Source organism: Lissotriton helveticus, chromosome 1_1 (assembly GCF_964261635.1).
Source record: "Lissotriton helveticus chromosome 1_1, aLisHel1.1, whole genome shotgun sequence".
Classification (NCBI taxonomy): domain Eukaryota; kingdom Metazoa; phylum Chordata; class Amphibia; order Caudata; family Salamandridae; genus Lissotriton; species Lissotriton helveticus.
The window spans coordinates 1,512,111,033-1,512,129,123 of record NC_136057.1 but is presented as its reverse complement, the minus strand read 5'-3'; the positions used below and the strand labels follow the sequence as shown (position 1 = coordinate 1,512,129,123).

General features: G+C 45.6%; 1 protein-coding gene across 3 annotated transcripts in view; it reads left to right on the top strand.

Moving 5' to 3' along the window:
* The window catches only part of LOC144828578 (zinc finger protein 567-like), a 548,232-nt gene that overhangs the window by 144,645 nt on the left and 385,496 nt on the right, over window positions 1-18,091 (top strand). For all 3 annotated transcript variants that reach the window (XM_078686893.1, XM_078686884.1, XM_078686876.1), the window contains exon 4: window positions 2,188-2,274. In XM_078686893.1, the coding sequence (XP_078543019.1) occupies window positions 2,188-2,274 (87 nt within the window). The remainder of the gene's footprint in view (window positions 1-2,187; window positions 2,275-18,091) is intronic.

Below are 18,091 nucleotides of genomic sequence, written 5' to 3'. Positions count from 1 at the left end.
CTGTCATTGTCCACAATCTGTAGGGGGACCTGTAGGGGGACATGAGCCAGACTATAACCAAACATGATTATAATCAGACACTGTTTTGGGGGATTTGAGCATGTCTAAAATAACACTATGTATGTGAGAACCTGTGCATCCCTCTAATAACAAACTATCTCATTTGACTTAAACATAACTAGCATCAAACATCATCTTTGTGGGGACTTAAGAATAAGTATAACCACACTTTGTCTATGCGGGGACTTGAACATAAATATAATCACACACTATGCCTATAGGAACTGAGAGTGACTATATTTAAACAAAATTTCAATATAATCACATTATCTCTGCAGTGGCTTAAACATGACTATAATCACAGACTCTCTCTGTCAGTTGTAGAACATAACTATGATGTCATACCATATCTCTGGGAATTATTATTGCACCGACATATAAAGAAATTATGCCTAGCAATGAGATTGATGAAAAGGAACTAGGTAATCTCAACTTGGCTTTCCTATCAGACCACATTGCAGGATCTTTGGCCTCTAAATTAATTCAATGTTTTGTTGTTTCCTTATTCCGAAAAGTTTTTGAGCACTCAGTAACAGGCCAAATAACTGTAAAACCCTTTCCAGGGACTTCATATGCTATAAGCTTCTGCTAAAAATGCATTATAATCACAATATATTTTCTGTCTGCTCGTAGGACACAATGAGCTATTCACATATGACTAAACTATCATGTAATTTAATTACAGCATTGAAAAAATTACATTTAGTCATTTCTTTATGAAGACATTCAATCACAAATGATAATTATTGAGTAAGTCCCCACAAGGATGGTAACACATGTTCAAGTCCCCACAATGATGGTTCTGTGCGCGCGATTAAAAAACAATATATTTGCAAATTTGAAGCAGGATCCTGTATTAGGAATTTTTTCTTAACATTTTTCTGTTATTGGCATATATTTAAACAAATGGGAAAGGTTGGTCCCCACAAGGCTGGTGTTCACACATAGTCCCCACAAGGATGGTAACACGTGTATATGTGTGTGTGTGTGTGTGTGTGTGTGTGTGTGTCTCTCTCTGTCTCTCTCTCTGTCTCTCTCTCTGTCTCTGTCTGGTTGCAAATGCAATAGGTCTCGCATTTGCGAGAGATTAAGCTATTGGCATTGTAAATGACAATGCCATCTATTTATCTGTTTTCAAAACCAACACATAAATAAAAATAATGTCATTTACAATGCCAATAGCTCTAACTTTTCCAAAGGCGAGACCATTGCATTGTAAATGCTTGTTTAGAGTATGGTGGAAACAATATTTCAACATAAAGGCAGCAGAGTACCATTTCCGTGTACTGAAAGGTCTGCCCACCTCATTTAAATGTAAATGTAGACGTATTTGTAAAGCGCACTGATACCCCGGCAAGCAGTGTATCCTGGCTTTTCCCCGTGAAATGTCCACTCCTGGGCATCCCTGGGGTGCAACCAGGCATCCCCAGCGCTGTAGGGGGCCGTTGTGGAGGCTAAGCAAGCTATTGCCCAGAGTTGCAGCGTGGGACTCATGCTCAGAGTAGGCACTGAGGCGAGAAATCAGGTCAGAGGAATTATGAGCCCAAGAACCGCCAACATCAGTCGAGCCGACCATCAGTGGAAGACCCTACTTTGTAAGGGCCGTCAGAGATTTAGCCATTTGACCACCCGCCCGCTTTAAAGTGGGCGGTCAAATGGCCAGTGTCACAGTCTGTCAATTTTGAGCTTTTCTCCAAATGCAAGCACGTGGAAGCCTGCAGCCTGCAAACGTGCCCAAGAGATACAATTGAGTTCCCTACGAGTTACTTGAATCATTGAGCATTTTGGGGCTTTTTCGATAGCAGTTTCAAAATGTATAGTATCTGTTTCATGGATATGTAGAATGTGGGTCTTTGCTTTGCACCAAGGGGGATTAGTATTTAGAGAGCTCTGGTTCCATATTACCAGCTCTGTACAACCAAGGGAATGGGCGAGACTTTTTTTAATGTCTCCTTTAATTACTTTGACCTCCACAGTTTTATGTTTTCACAGATAAAAAATAAACCTTTTATTGATAAAAAAGTAATGTTTTCATTGTATTTGAAGGGTTTACGATAGAAACGAATATCCAAACTAAGATTACCTCGTGCAAGAGGGTAAACATGTCTTTCTATCTTAATTTTACAGGTGATTCCAATTTTCATTCAGATATGTCAGTTGGAATAAGCCAAGAGAAAGTCCAATACATGATGGAAACCCAGGACAAAAGCACAGGTAACAAAGCTTGTGAACATGAGCTGTTTACTTTTTTTTACAATTCACAAGTTATTTATCCTTTGTTTCTTTGTGAGATGTTAATTAACTGCATCGATCAAATTGTGAATTGTTGTTAGAAGTAAAATAAAAGTATGTTATAAGGACATTATAAAAATGCATTCTAAAATGTTTTATGTTTTCCATACATTGAAACTATAGAATAGATTTAATAGGACATATATAAAGAAAGAACATTTTGCTGACCGGGTTCTGTGTTTACAGTTTAGTTTCAAAAACTTGTAAAAATGTATTGGTAAATGTTTACATCAAGGATGGGCCTGAGAGCTGAGTTTATTGACTGTCAAAGCGCAGTACTGTCATTGTGAAATGTTTTTCTGTTAACCAGCACCAAATGAAAGTCAAATGCTGTGTCTAACGTTTTTTTATTTGTTTACGGAAGCTAAATATCCTGCAAAGGAATTAATTCAACACTGTGAATCAAGGGAACAAATTCAGTTAGACCTTTTTTCTATGCAATACGAGCTCGAGATAATTGATAGAAATTATATCAGAGGACTTGCACATTGTGTGTGTATAATGTATTTATTCTATATTATATATGTATTACAATATAGTAAAGTCCAGCTGTTTATCTCTTAGTAATGGGCAGACTAGCCGGGTGTTAAAAAAAAAAACATTTATGCAACCAGACTACAACTAAAGACTGGGATTTCTAGGCTAATTGATGCTAGCTAAAACTAATGAGAACATTACTACTTGTTTCAGATTTATTAATATTAAATATAAATAAAACATCTTTATCTCCTCCCAGGATCACTTTAACAAAGTTCAAACATCATTAAGTTAATAACCTATTAATCTTTTTTTAAATAAATGTTATTGAATTTTAACCCTACTGGGTAGCTAAACATAATACATGGCATACACAGCTACATTGCGGAGAGAGGTAAGCAATCCATACAAGGAGCAGCGAACGTACAAAAGAAGCCACTGACACAAACACACATCTAGTTAAGCCAATTGACCCAGCCATTTCCCCAGCACTCGCTCTTGTTTCTGGGGGCATCCATGAGCTTTAAAGACCACACGCTCATGCCGCGCCCAACAGTCTACTCCCTGATTCCATTTTGACAGGGTGGGTAAGCCAGGAGACACCCAACTTGCAGCGATGTCCCGTTTTGCCACCAGAAGGGCCGTGCCCAACAGTGCTTTCTCAGCCCTCGAGCCCCCAATGCCTTCAAACCCATCCCAGAAGAATCATCAGGGGAGAAAGGGGAACTGACCATCCCAGCACCTCCGACAACTCCCAGAGTCATTCTTATCCAGTGATGAGTGACCACTGCACCGGTCCATACTATGTGATAGAAATCAGCTTAATCGGTTCCGAGTCGAGGACAAGTGTGGCGCAAACCCGCTTAATGCTGGTGGTGGTGAGCTCACAGGGGGCCATCAGGGCATCTCGCCGGGACCTATCCAGCCCTCCCACTGAGTCCGAAGGTGGTGCAGTGAGCCGAGTGAGTTGACAATGAGTGTGCAATAGATATGAGAAATCCCGCCACGGTCCAGATGTCCCATAATTAACTTAGCTTCTAGGGGACTGACCTTCGGGAGGGCATCAGCAGGCAGGGAATGAGCTTTGAGAGCATGTCTGTGCTGGAGGTACTTATAGAACTGGGTGCGCGTGAGACTGTACATCTGTTGGAAGACCGGAAAGGAAAGCATATGCTTCCCCGACCATACATCACCCAGCTGTGTAATACCAATGAGATACCAGGAGTGAAAACCGTTGAGCTCGGCCACCTCCTTCAGCCAGGTGCCATGCCAGATTGGCGTTTACTGCGTAAGTGTTTTACCACTGAACGTGACGGAGGGTCGCCCTCTACGCAAGGAACAGCACCCGGGTCACCAGTGGCATCGAGAGGGTAAGCGGAGGCTCATAGAGCATGGCCTGGAGATGGTAAAAGCCCAGCAGTGCAAGTTCCAGACGAAAAGCCAGGTCAGTCCTTCCCCTGTTTAAGCAGTCATGGAGAACAAGGAGATAGGAAAAAAGGTAATAGAGATAGAGGTTGGTCATGCACAAGCTTCCTTCATAGAGGCCTCGTTGACAATGTGTAAATGCAATGCGTGGCCATGAGTCCCGTCACAGGAATGTCATAGCCGCACCGTCCAACGTAGAGAACCATAATTGAAGTGGTATGTTTTGAAAGTCATAATGAAATTGCAGAAGAATCATCATTTTGTAAAGGGCGATGTGCCCCAGGACGTTAAGGCGGGGGCATGCCATCTAGTAAGAACTGACTTGGCTTTCCGAAAGTAGGGCTTGAGGTTAAGGGCTCAGGTGAGTTCAGGGTGCAAAGCAACCCGGATGCCCAGATACAAAAACTAAGCTGACAGAGGGGATTTGTCTTTTTTCAATCGAAGAAGTCCCTAAAAGGTGCCAGAGGGACCAGTACCCACTTTGAGGGTTTTATCTGGAGACCAGTCCGATGTGGTCCTCATGTCCCTTACCCCAGACCCCGCCTGTATAGTAGGGGTCTGCACAGATGAGCTTGGCCATAGATCTTTTGCCAAGCCGAAAGGGAGTGGAGGTGGGGAGGTAGTCCAGTCTAGTCCCTCGCTGTATGGGAAATGTGCCAGAGGGGGCCCCATTCACCTAAACTCGAGCGGTGGGATTGGAGCAAAGAAGCCTGGCCATGCTTCGGAATTGCTGTCCTAAGCCGATGCACGCCAACACTGAGTGGAGGTAGTCCCAGTCCACCATGTGGAAAGCCTTCTCAAAGTCGATAAGGAGCAGGTCTAGGTTGGAAGGCAGTTGATTACGGTGGGCCAGGTCCACGTGCAGCCGACGGATGCAGTGTCTCCTGTTCCGGGACAGCATGAAGCCGCATTGTTCCGGCTGCACCACGCCAGGCAGGACATGCATTGCCGCAAACATTTTTACTTCACAGCTAAGTAGTGATATCGGGCAGTAATCTGCACATGAAGTGGAGGGGGCACCGTCTTAGGTATTACTACTATAGTGGCCGAATCTAACTCTCATGGGAAAGACCCAACCTGACAGGCCTCCTTATGCAGCAATAGAAGGTAAGGGATATGCGCTTCCCTGAACGTGGGGAAGCCATCCAGGCCCGGCATTTTGTCTAGCGCCATTTCTGGACAGTGCCTCTCCGATCTCATCTTCCGTTAGAGGCTTGTTCAGCAGGCGAGCATCATGAAGAGGCAATCGAGGAAGAGGAATCAAGTTGAAGATGGGCAGGTGCGCAGTCGTGTCCCTATCCACTGGCTTGGCGTATAGTGTTTGATAATTGATAATACTTAGCAAAGGTTTAACCCTTTCACAGGAAGGGACTGCTGAGGCTAACCAGTGTCATCGAGGATCTCAGGAACTATCCTGTAGGCCTGTTGATGGTAAACCAGCCAATAAAGTTATTTTCAGTCCCCCCAACAATAAATTCTAGCTGTTGTAGCCTGCCAGCGGTATTAGGCTGCTTCAAGGGAGTGCAGACAAATATCTTCCTGCATGAGGCCCAGCTGTCGAGAGGCATCAGACTGGTGGTCAGACCCTGATTGGTGCTCTAGGCGAAGCGCACGTGCCTCTAACAAAGCAATAAGCGCACCACGCTCCTGAGCCCTGATAAGCTCTTGTGAGAGCCCCACAGTGTTTCTTTACTCACGGCGCATAGTGTTTCTACGCAGGTGACAGAGCCTTAATTAATTTCAAAGTAGACTTGGAGGGAGTTGGTGAGTTGTCTTGGAAGTACCAGGTGTTTAAGCGCCACAATGAATGTTGTGCCATAGGAGAGTGCCCAAGATGGAGGAGGAGTGGGGAATGGTCCAAAATGCCTCCGGGCAGAATCTGACTCTGAGTCAAGAATTGGCAGTTGTGGTGAGCAAGAATGCAATGTCTATCCGATAGTGAGTATGGTGAGCCACTGAGGTGTGTATGAACTGCCTACATTGTGCATCTCCACGCATCACAGAGGCTCATGCGTCACACAGGCCCAAAGTCATCGCCCAATCAGTGAGACGACGGGCGCCAAATCCCCAGGATGCAGTGGAGGCATCAGAACTAGCCAATTCAGGGTTGGGCACTGCGTTAGTCACCCCATAATATTGTGAGCCCGTGTGGAAGACAGGCAAGAGAGGTACTGAAGAGCAGCCGACAACGAGGCGGGTGGTACATAAACACACACCAGCAACCCCATTTGCCCTTCCAAGGTGCCCTCCAAAGTGATAATGCATCCTTGTGGGTCACGTGTTACACATTTGATCACTAGAGGAAAGGTGCTTCGCAAAAGGACAGCAACTCCCCTGATACCCCGGGAGTACCGCACACGAAAGACTCTATCATAGCCCTTGCTAGCTAAGAAGGGGTAAAGCTCCTCGATGAGATGGGTTTCATGCAACACCAGGACCTCTGGGCGGTGTTGATTCACAAAGGTAAAGTCTGACGCCCTCTTCACTTGGTCCAACAGACCATTAACATTCCACTACAGGACTCGAAAAGTCATGTGTGTGAGAAGTTGGCCTGGTATATGCTGACCACTAATTACAGTGGGCATCTTGTACCAGTCCAAACAACCCTTATTGATGATCAGGTTAAATACAACCTTTATTGAAAGCTATCCTAGTGGTAGCTATGGAGAGCAGCCTTCAGGCTAAGTCTCGAAGGAATGTAAAGCAGCTTGTTTTACCAGATCAGAACCTCCTGAATGACCAAATGAAAGGAGAACCCCACAAGAGATATATAAAATATATGTATTCATTACTAAACACTCTCTACTAACCTCTGTATGAGATTAAAGCACAAAGCGCACAATATTAAATCACTAAAACAACAGTAAATAGCACAATACACAGTGGGCTCCAGGGAAAGACCAAACCATATACTAAGAAAGTGGTATAACAACCACGACTTGACTAGACACAGTGCCTAGAGCACATAGAATCGCTGGGACCCCAAGGAACCACCCAAAGTAGTGACACAGGGGACCCATGGAGGACGGGTGCACTGTGAGAACAAAGACGCGAGCTCCGTACAACTCTATTATGGGAAAGTCGTGGTTAGAATTTTAAAGATTAAGGGCACTTCGGAGAGGACTTTGAGCAAACCCTTTCAAACATAGAAGGTTCTAAGGCCAGCACCCATGTGAGTACTGGAGTACTCGTGTTTACCTATCCCAGGGTAGCCAGGTGTATAGGTGTCAAGTGATGTTGGAAACCTTCGTCGTTTTCTATGGCGTGATGCGGAAAAGTGCTGCTGCCGGGAAGATGAAAGTGTCCGGTGGAATCTCAGCCTGGATTCGAGGTGAGAAGAACCTGAAAGCAGAGGGGACAGAGTCTGGCTCGCTTCAGGGTGACCAGGGGCTTGGTAGACGAATGCCCACCAATGTGGGGTGCTTCAGGTGAGATGACGCCATGCTTGACTCTGCAGCCACGGGGACCAGGAGACGTAGACAACGACCAAAGTCCAGAGGTCAGTGTCCGGATTGAACACCAACAAGCCTTGGCAACTGCAACACACATGGTCAGAGGAAATCAGCTTCGGTGAGGACCACCAAGGTCCTGGGGACTCTCCAAGCAATCAAGAGTCAGGGCACGTCTGGAGCAACCAGGAAAGTTAAAGTTACCTTCACAGGGACCCACAGGCCAACGGACCAGGGATCGCGAAGAGACCTCGAACTGAATCACAAAATACCAGCCCACGGAACACTCCTGGAGTGTAGGCCGGAAATCTTCGGTGGGATTACTGCTCGGGTCAGGACTACAAGTAGCCCAAAGCACAGCCTCAGGGATCGCTGAAAAGCATATGCTGCTGCAAAAGTACACAGTGCACATGGGATCGGGTTGCACGGTCCCCACGAGGGATACGGGTCTCAGAATTGCTAAAAGCGCAGATCAACCTCAGAGACCTCAGAAACCCACCTCCTGTGTTGCAGAAATCTTCGGAGTCCTCAGAAGCTCGGGAGATGTAAACGGGTCATGTGCTTTCAGGTGACTGCCTTGCAGGGGAGTAATGCCTTTACTCCAACGGAGATTCTACGGTCATCCAGCGTAGTGTAGATCCTTGAAGTACTTGGTTTCTGTAGCAGAGTTTAGTCCAGGTAAAATCTAAAGTCCTGTAGCCAGGGGTGCCTACTTTATACCCAAGGAAGGGGTGGGACAAACTCTGGGGACCCACCTATGGGAGGGCTACACCATGTCCTTTGTCCAGTTTTGCTCCAGAGCAGGAGCAAATGGCTCCTGCAACCGGTTTGAGCTGGACTATGCACAGGGACATCAAATGTGCCCCCAGTGCAGACATCAAAGCACTCTGAGTGCACCCACCCAGCCCCAATACACTAAAGCCTGTCTGGGAGGGGGTTACACCTCCCTGTGACAGGAAGCCTATTGTCGAGCTTGGCTCAGCAGCAGGAGGGCAGACTTGTGTCTGTGGCTGGCACCATCCATTTTGTGATGACTAGGTCGAGAAAGCTGATACAGGGTGTACCGTAGTGTCGCATATGTCCCTTTAGGAGGGTGGAATGGCGGGGAGGTATGATTCCAAGGTGTTTGAACACAACTTGTTTCTATGCAGCTGTTTTAAAGTTAGCATTTACCGCGAGGTTATAATGCACTTAAATATATATGGTTGGCTGCATCATAAACAACCTCGGAAAATAAGTTCCAAAGGCTGCAGAGGGCCTCTGCTCATGCAGGTTCACCCTCTCACTTAAAAACCCAGCACCCTGCCTTCAGGATTGATAAGGCCTGGCATAGGGGTTTATTTGTGCAGTGATTTAGAATAGATATAGTGAACCTATATCTAATTAAGGGGTGCATGCACCGCCTTACACAGGCTGCTGTAGCAGACCTGTTGTGTTATTTTGAATGGTCTCCCAGGGGTGGCATAATACATGCTGCAGCCCCTGGGAGGCCTCTGGGGTACCTATGCCCTGGGTACATAGTATACCATATGATAGGGACTAATAAGGGTACCCCAGAATCCAATCTGGAGTGTACCTAAAGTACATGCAATCAATTCAGGGAGAAAGCAGATCAACTGGGGTCCTGATTAGCAGGATCCCAGTCAGACTAGTCAAAAACCAGCAAACCACCAGGAAAAAAGTGGGGGTAACCATGCAGTCAGATTCCACCTTCCTACAATGTGGGTGTGGAGCAGGGAATATTAATAAAGCATGCCAGGGACGTGTTGTGAAAGGATTCCACCACAGGACTGCGTATGTGAGGAGAGCAATTGTGCGTGTCAAAACCTAAAGAGGAAAAAAGGAAGGTAAACAGAAAGTAACCAACAAAAATATTGAAATGGAACCCCACCCCCAACTACCACCAGCCCCAAACTTCTACCCTAGAAGCTTCAGTCTCCCTGTATAAAAGGTATGTTAGAGAAACCAATTAACACAACGTCATTTACATTCTAAAAGGGGGATAGGACCTTCATCATTGCATTAGAAGACATTAAGACAAAATAATAGCCGTTATCATACAGACAGATAGAGAACCTCCAAGTCCCAGGCGGGCCCGGGAGGCAAGGCGAAAGATAGGTAATCATTATGATGGATAGGGGAGTAAAGCAACAGTCGATGTCAGAGCGCTGCTACCAGTGTCAGGCCCCCCTCCTTTGGCAAAACTCCTGAGCACTGCAAGCCCCATATTCTGGCTGAGCCACCTCCAGGCTCCGCATTGACCCTTCTAGCTGACAACGCCAAGCCCGATGCAGACCTAGGCATCCGAGGATACCAGTCACAGTGTCACGGCCGTCAAAATGTCCTCACGCCGGCAACAAATAAGCTGACAGGATAGGGTCAGAGTCAAGAAGGAGTGCAGCCAATATTGATCAGTCAGTCAAATTGCAGGGCTGCGGGACAAGTCAGAATCAGTGTCGATGGTATTCAAATCCCGGAGTAAAGCTGCCCACCCCTCGGTTGCTACATCTTCGTCCTCACCCAAGCAGCTGGGTTTGAGGTCTGTTGATTAGCGCGATGGGGGATGCTGTCGGGGGACAGCTCGGGTGAGGGTGTCCCCTCCTGGAACTGGTGCACAGTCTACGCGTCATGGGCGGCACCTGTGCTCTCAGGATGCCGGGCACCTCCTGATGTTACGTGGGGGGGGGGGGTGACACGGCTGTGTAGTGGGCGTGCCAGGCAGAGTCAGGAGGGTTGAGGTGGATAACACGGAGATGTGCTGGGAAGAGCAAACGGTATTGGAGTCCTATGGCTCTCAACTTTTGCTTCACTTCTGTGTACGAGCGCCGCTACTGCTGGACCTCATGGGTGCAATCTAGAAAAAGGAGCACTTTGATGTCCTCTTATTGAAGGTATCAGGATGTTGTCAGGCCTCTTGCAGAATGGCATACCTGTCCCGGTAATTGAGGATGTGGGCTATGATGGGGCGGGCGAAGTCTCAGGTGGAGGCCTAGGCGCCAGAGCTTGATGAGCTTATTCAGTGGCAACCACAAGGACAGGCAAGCATTCATTCATTAATCTTTACTTCGGTAAAAACAAACCATAAAAGATACAGTACAATATTTGACTTTTAACATACGTTAAAGGACCAAATAAAATAAGATAGAACTTTATACAGCCATACATAAGGCATCTGGAAGGGTTGACAGTTAGAGGCACAGAGTATATCTAGAAACCAAGGAATTTTACAAGTAAGATACAAATTGATTGGGCGAGGAAATTCCTGATAATGTAAATTTAATTCAATAATTTAGTTAAAAATGTTAAAAATACCAAAAACTATATTATTAAAAGAAAAATAATCAAGTCAATAACTAACCATCTCATAGCAATCTATCAGCATTATCAAAAACAATTAATACAAGAAATACAATAAAATTATTGTGGTTCACAACCATCATACTTCGAGTCAGTGAGTTAATTTTTCAGGACCAGTACATATAATAGTGGTGCACAACCTGGGGATACAATTACATTTACATTTTTAGGCCATGTCTTTTTCTGATTAAAGGAGGAGGAAACGGCACAAACTGAAAACTATAGTCTGTGATGTGTCCCCCTTAAATATTCTTTCCCCATCATTTATTTTCCTAAATCCTAGAAGAAGACAAATAGGTTTAATCCATTTTTTCCTAGCCTGTAAGTATGCAGGGCAAAGGAACAGGATGCGAGCCTCATCTTCCCTAGTGCCCATGTCACACAATTCACACTTATCATGTTTGGCGTTCTCTATGGGCTCCTTGTTACAACCCCACTTGGATGTTCTAGAATTAATTTGCAAAATACCATAACGATACTTCAAATATAATGATTTTGCCAGTGTAGGCAAAATTTCATCCATGAAATATTCGAATTTACTGTCAATTTTGATATCAAAGAATCGAAGGGTCAGTTTCCCAACTTTAGGGTTTTGGAAAAGACAGCTATGGATGTATTCCCAATACCTTGCTTTCAGCAGTTTTTTTGAAAAGCAAGTAAGGGAATTCGGGTCTGTCCAGAAACTATATAAGCCCAATTTTTCCAGCCAATTTTCGATATGAATTAACCATGCTAGTCTTGTAGTATTCTTTATTCGCATCATTTCCCTTAGTCCATTCCTATAGTCCACTAACTCGTCAGTGGTCCACAAGCGGACCCAGTATAACAATGGGCGTAGGGAAGCATAATCGTCAGAGCGACCTATGTCTTAGTCCAGAAATAAAGGAATTAAGGGGGTACAACCAGGGACAGATAAAAGTTGTCTAAAAAAACTGTTTTCTTGTACAAAAAAAGCATCTCCTCCTGCATGGCCCAATAGTTCTGCCCCATATAGGGTAGCCGATTGAGCTTTACATTTAAATAGCTCAATTGCAGGCAAAACTGCTCTTCCAAAGCTACTCCTCTGTTTCCTAATTATAGGGGCCTGGTTCTGTAGTAATAATAACCTCGATTTTTCTATTTGTGATTTCCAATTCATTTTGGTGTCGAGGGTGATACCCAGGTATTTAAAATTTTGAACTTGTTCAATCTTGTCACTATTTACCTTAAAAACATTCTTAAAACCTTTGTGGGGATTAATCGCCATAACCTTGGTTTTAGAGGAATTTATTTCTAGACTTTTATCCAAGCAGTAGGACCAAAATTTGTTCAGCAAGTTCTGTAGGCCTTTGGGAGTCTGAGAGATTAAAATCGTATCATCCGCAAAAAGTAATGCCGGAACGGCTTGACCACGTAACTTGGGAGAGTCATGCTCGCAGCCCAAGAGAGTGTTTGGGATGTCATTTACATAAAGAGAAAAAAGTGTTGGCGCCATGACACAACCTTGCCTGACGCCTCTCTTTATGTCTATTCTCTCGGTTAGCTCCCCGTTTGGTCCCCACCTGACTCTTGCGTAATTCCCCTCATGGAGCCTTATTAATTGAAAAAGAATGTACCTGGGGATACCCATGTCCTTTAGCGATTTCCATGGTTTTCCCCTAGGGACCAAATCAAAGGCCGCTCTGAGGTCCACAAAGGCTACATATAAATGTGACTTCCTTATATTTATATATTTCCAGATTAAACATATGAATCTAAAAACCTGGTCTACAGTACTTATTCTAACTCTAAAACCTGCCTGAAATGTGGTAAAAATTGAATTTTCCTTGATCCAAGTATTCAACTTACTTAAAAGCTGTCGCGGGAATATTTTTTGGAGCACGTCAATTAGACTGATTGGTCTATAATGTGATGGATTAGATCTATCTCCCTTCTTGAAGATAGTCACAATTTCTGCACCCAGCCAGGTCTCTGGGATTGGGGTTCCCTTTAGAATTTCATTATAAAGTAAATTAATATACGGTGCCCACAAAAAATTCTCGTGTTTCCAGAGATCACCAGGTATTCTATCTGGACCCGGAGCTTTCCCCTGTTTAACTGCTTTAATAGCTGATATCGTATCAGCCAAACTAAATTCTAGGGGTATAACACAAGTGCGTAGGTCTATATTTTCGTGTATCCACTTGTCATTACCCTCGCCACCCGAATAGAGTGTTGAGAAGTGTTTTACCCAGACACTTTCCTCGAGGAATCTATCCCTCGATCGGATTCCATCTTTAGTGCCCCCAGCAACTAGTTTCCAAAACAAAGATTAGTCTTTCAGTTTACATGCTACAGTTAGTTCTGACCAAACCTTTTCATCCCATCCCTTTTTAGCTTGCCAAGTTATTTTTTTATACTCCTTTCTTTTATCCCTAATAATATTTATTTGGTTCCCTTTTGCTGCTTTTATGAGCTCTGCTTTAGCCTGACGGCACACTCTATTGTACCATAATCCTTGGTTAGAGCAACTGTTTCCGCCAGATTTCACTCTTTGGGTATCTTTTGAGAGGATCTCAGTAAGCTGCGGCATCAGATTCCCTTGTACCTCTATTAGAGAGTGGCCCTCGATGTTAGTATCAACTAACGGTGACATTATTGATACGTATAGATCATAAATTTTCTTAATGATACTCAAATTGGCCATAACAGCAGGCCTTTTTAAGGCCCTGCGGTTGTTAGATTCTAGGGGGTCATCGGATAAGTTTCTATCTCGGAGAACCCCCTCCATAGGAAGTACAAATAATGAACTATGGACAGTTAAATTAAGTGGGAAATGATCGCTTTCACTGCGATTGTCCACCTTCAGGTCAGAAAGCATTGGCCATAAGAGCACAGAGACCAATATATAGTCTAGGTGACTGGTACAACGGTCTCTTTTAAAGGTGGGTTTACTTGGGCAATCTGATGGTAAGCGCCGATTACAGGCACGTAGGCCATATTGCAATTAAATTTTTAGCAGCTGCAGGGTACTTTTCGTGCAGGCCATACTCTGGCCTGCATCAATCGAGGGAATGTTATTAGCATTATCTTCCTCCCCATAAATATCTTCTAGACCCATTACAGGTTCAAACTTCCTGTTGAAGTCTCCTCCTATAATCAAGTAAATTGTATGGCCTAAACTAGAATTGATACCATCTAACTGGCCTATTGTCTCTGATTCTTTATTTGCTGGATGCGGTCTGTTATAGACGTTAATAATACAGACTACTCGTCCTTTAATTTCTTGAGATTTTATGACCAGGATATCAGGACTGTTAGCATCTATTTGTTTAAAGACAATGCCCGTTGTGATTCTTGCCCAAACTAATAACCCGCCCGATGGTCTACCTTTATAAATATTTACTGCCGGTATATAGAATGACCTATACCCAACTTTAAAAAAGGTATCTAATCCCCATGTTTCCTGGAACATGATAAGATCTCCATTATTAATATAATCGTGCCATGCTGGATCCGGCATATTCTTCTTTATGCCAGCAATATTCCAAGATATTATGGCAAGATCAGCCCTGCCTTTTCTGTGCCCTTGTCTATTGTCCATTACTGGATGCCCTTCGTTTCTCAAGACTTGCGAGTTAACATTTACTGACTCTTCCATCGGCGTTGACTTACAGCGACGAGTGGTTGAGTCCCTTGCATTACAACTAACCTCACTCCCCGGAGAGGGATTGACTATTGCAATTTCTTTCTTATTTCCATTGGTTGCTCCCAGTCAATCAACGCCTTCTAACCCATAACAATCTATAAAACGATTTTTTATAAAAGCCATGGGATGGGCATGAAAACCTCCTAACATCTCATCATCTGCCAAAATTTTTTGGCTGCTAAATGGTCGCATGGCCTTTACTCTGTAGAAGTAAGTAAGATTTTTTGCTTGGATTGACCCCCTGTCAATAGAACAGTATTCATTAGAAATGAATCTCACTACATTACTATCCCTAAAGTTGACAATTATTATGTCGCCCTGTATGTCCTTCAGCCTCCTCCCTATCCAGTTAGCCCTTCTTACAAACAATACCTCACCATTCAGGTGCCTCGGGATCAGCCTATTTTTGTGCAGCCAGAATGTCACCTTATTTTTTAGATCGAGATAAGATTCATATTTCCCACTTTTTAATTCTGGGACGCCAGTGAGCACAATCACATAGGGTAATGACTCTGGCGGTAAATCTACCCTAGCCAAGGGAACTGTCTGAGTACTGTCCCGATTATCATTAAGTGTTTGTGTGGCTTCTAGGCAGGGAGTCTTTTCCAGTGCACTTTTATTTACATTGGTTTTAGGACATGGCGCAGTTTTGCCAGGTGCTTCTGGGGTCTTTTTATTTGTAGTGGAATCTCATTGAGGGGTTTTATTTGTCTTCCTTTTGGTAATGGGGTCTCTTCGGGGGGCTTCTTTGGTCGTTTTTTTATTAGTAGTCTGATCTTTTTGGATTACTGCTTTAGTTAACTGAGTGGTGGCTATGCCAGTTGTACCCCCTAAGGTTAAGGTTATCACGTGGCCTAATACTAGATCAGTTTTACTTAAATAGCTAGCTTCCTCATTAGTCAATGGTTTAGCTAGTATATTCGGGGCAGTATCCTGGATTGCAATCCCCAAGGAGGAACTATCCAATAAAAGGGAGGAATTTCCAATTATATCTTCAGGCTGAAAGGTTGATGTTTGTGACAGCCTGCTAGCAATGAACAACGATATTGGAGATTGGGATTGTAGTGGTGGGCTAGTATCATTACTCTCAGCCCTGAGCAATTCTGCATAGGAGTCCAGGAGTAAGGAATCGGTGGGAGTTGCCAATGTTAGAGTGGTATCAGTATAAATTTGAGGCAAACACATGTTTGGGGGAAGCGACCGACGCCTCTCGGTGCTTTCGATGGCGGTTACAACCACCCCAATTGTCTTTTGAAGCATCCTATCAATGGCGGTCAAAGTTGGTAGTGGAGTAGTAGGATTACATTTTTTATGTCTAGTGCTGGATCTTGTAGCAACCGGAGAACTTTTGCCCATCATAGAAGTCACAGGTTGATCAAGAGCATAAAAGTACCTTCTTATTCGCAATCAGTATCCAAGTGAAACAAATCGGCAAGACCAAAGGGGGTAGCCCAGCCAGGCCTGGTCAGCCCCGGACGGCCCCAGACGGCCTGCCCTTTGCCCGGGCTTAGCCCGGCGTCGCCCGCGCGTCACCCGCGCGCGTCCCGCGACGCGGGAACCCTGCCCTCCTTTGAAGCGCCGCCTGGCGCGACCTCGGCGTGGGGGCAGCGTCAGCCGCACGTAGTGCTGGGAACTGTGGTCTCTCCCCCTCGGCGGCCGTGCAAGGTGATGGAATACAACGGCGGAGGGGGAGACCAGCTGCGGGCAGAAGTTCTCGTCCTCTCAAGTTCAGGAGGTCCCTGGTAAGGCAGAGGGTCCCAGAATCGATGTAATCCATTTAGGCAGAGCACCCGCTCAGCCGCAACCCTGCCCTCCTTTGAAGCGCCCCCTGGCGCGACCTCGGCGTGGGGGCGGCGTCAGCCGCAGGTAGTGCTGGGAACTGTGGTCTCTCCCCCTCGGCGGCCGTGCAAGGTGATGGAATGCAACGGCGGCGGGGGAGACCAGCTGTGGGCAGAAGTTCGCGTCCTCTCAAGTTCAGGAGGTCCCCGGCAAGGCAGAGGGTCCCAGAATCGCTGTAATCCGTTTTGGGTACTGCTGGACCTCATGGGTGCAATCTAGAAAAAGGAGCACTTTGATGTCCTCTTATTGAAGGTATCAGGATGTTGTCAGGCCTCTTGCAGAATGGCATACCTGTCCCGTTAATTGAGGATGTGGGCTATGATGGGGCGGGGCGAAGTCTCAGGTGGAGGCCTAGGGGCCGGAGCTTGATGAGCTTATTCAGTGGCAACCACAAGGACAGGCAAGCAGTGGGCATCCAGGATTTGATCCAACGTTCCACTCGGTCCACCTTTTGATGGGGGTCGTCCCCCTCTGCTGGCTCCGGGACTCCAATCAGCCGGATGATATTAAGCCGAGCGCAGTTTTCAGTGTCCTCAATGCGTCTTGGAGATCCGCTGTTCGTGAGTAGTGTGGAGACCTGCTTTTTGAGAGTGGAGATGTGTTCTTCTGCAGAGAAAATCCAGGTCTCAACCTCTGTGAGTCGTCCTGTGGCATTATGAAGGTCTTGGTTCAGTAAAGCCACATCCATTCTAACTTCACCGATCTTGCTCTCCACTGCTGTCTGAGAGGTCTGGATTGCTTGCAATATCACTGTGAGATCTCCAGCGAAGGAAGAGGCGCATCGCCAACAGGCAGGCCTGGAGGACCGCCGGAGGAGCCAGTTGTGTACTGCTCTACTTTATTTTGTGTTTACGCTATGCAGGAAGCTTTATCCTTACCCATCGTGACAGGGCCATGAGTGGCAAGACTAGGGGTGCAATGTCAAACTGGGCTGCGATCCGATCGCCGTCAGCGAAGAGGCAAGATAGGGGGGGGGCAGACCCCTGGCGAACCGCTCCCAATCCCAGCCGCAAGGGTAAAGTAGAGTGCTCTGTTAAGCCAAGAGGAGCATGGTGGTGGGGGGGAAACATCTTAGGTGATAGCAGCCAGTCAGTGAGAGCCCAAGAGGAAGTTCTCCCCCACAGGGGCGAGCCTCCCGTCAGTCCAGCACTATGGGTTGTAAGGAAGTATGCTGCCTTGTAGAAATGCCAGAAAATAATCCGTTAATTGTGATGGACGCCTCTGAGAAAGGAGCTGGGGGCTCCGAAACCGGTCAGGCAGAGTAATGCGGGTGTGGTTGTGGTGATTCCTCCAATAAAATGATCCTGTGGATCCGCTGCTGTGGAGTGCGTTCTTCAACTGTTGGACAACCTTTGAAATATGTTTATGCGGCACGTCCAAAGCCGCAAAGAACTGCACCATCTTCAAAATTATGAATTGACTGTGGGGCTGGAATCATTTTGAGCCCCTTTTCAGCACAACAGTGGTTGTTATTTTAATCACCATACACACGCCTGCAGCCCACTGGAGGGCAAAAGAGATGCAT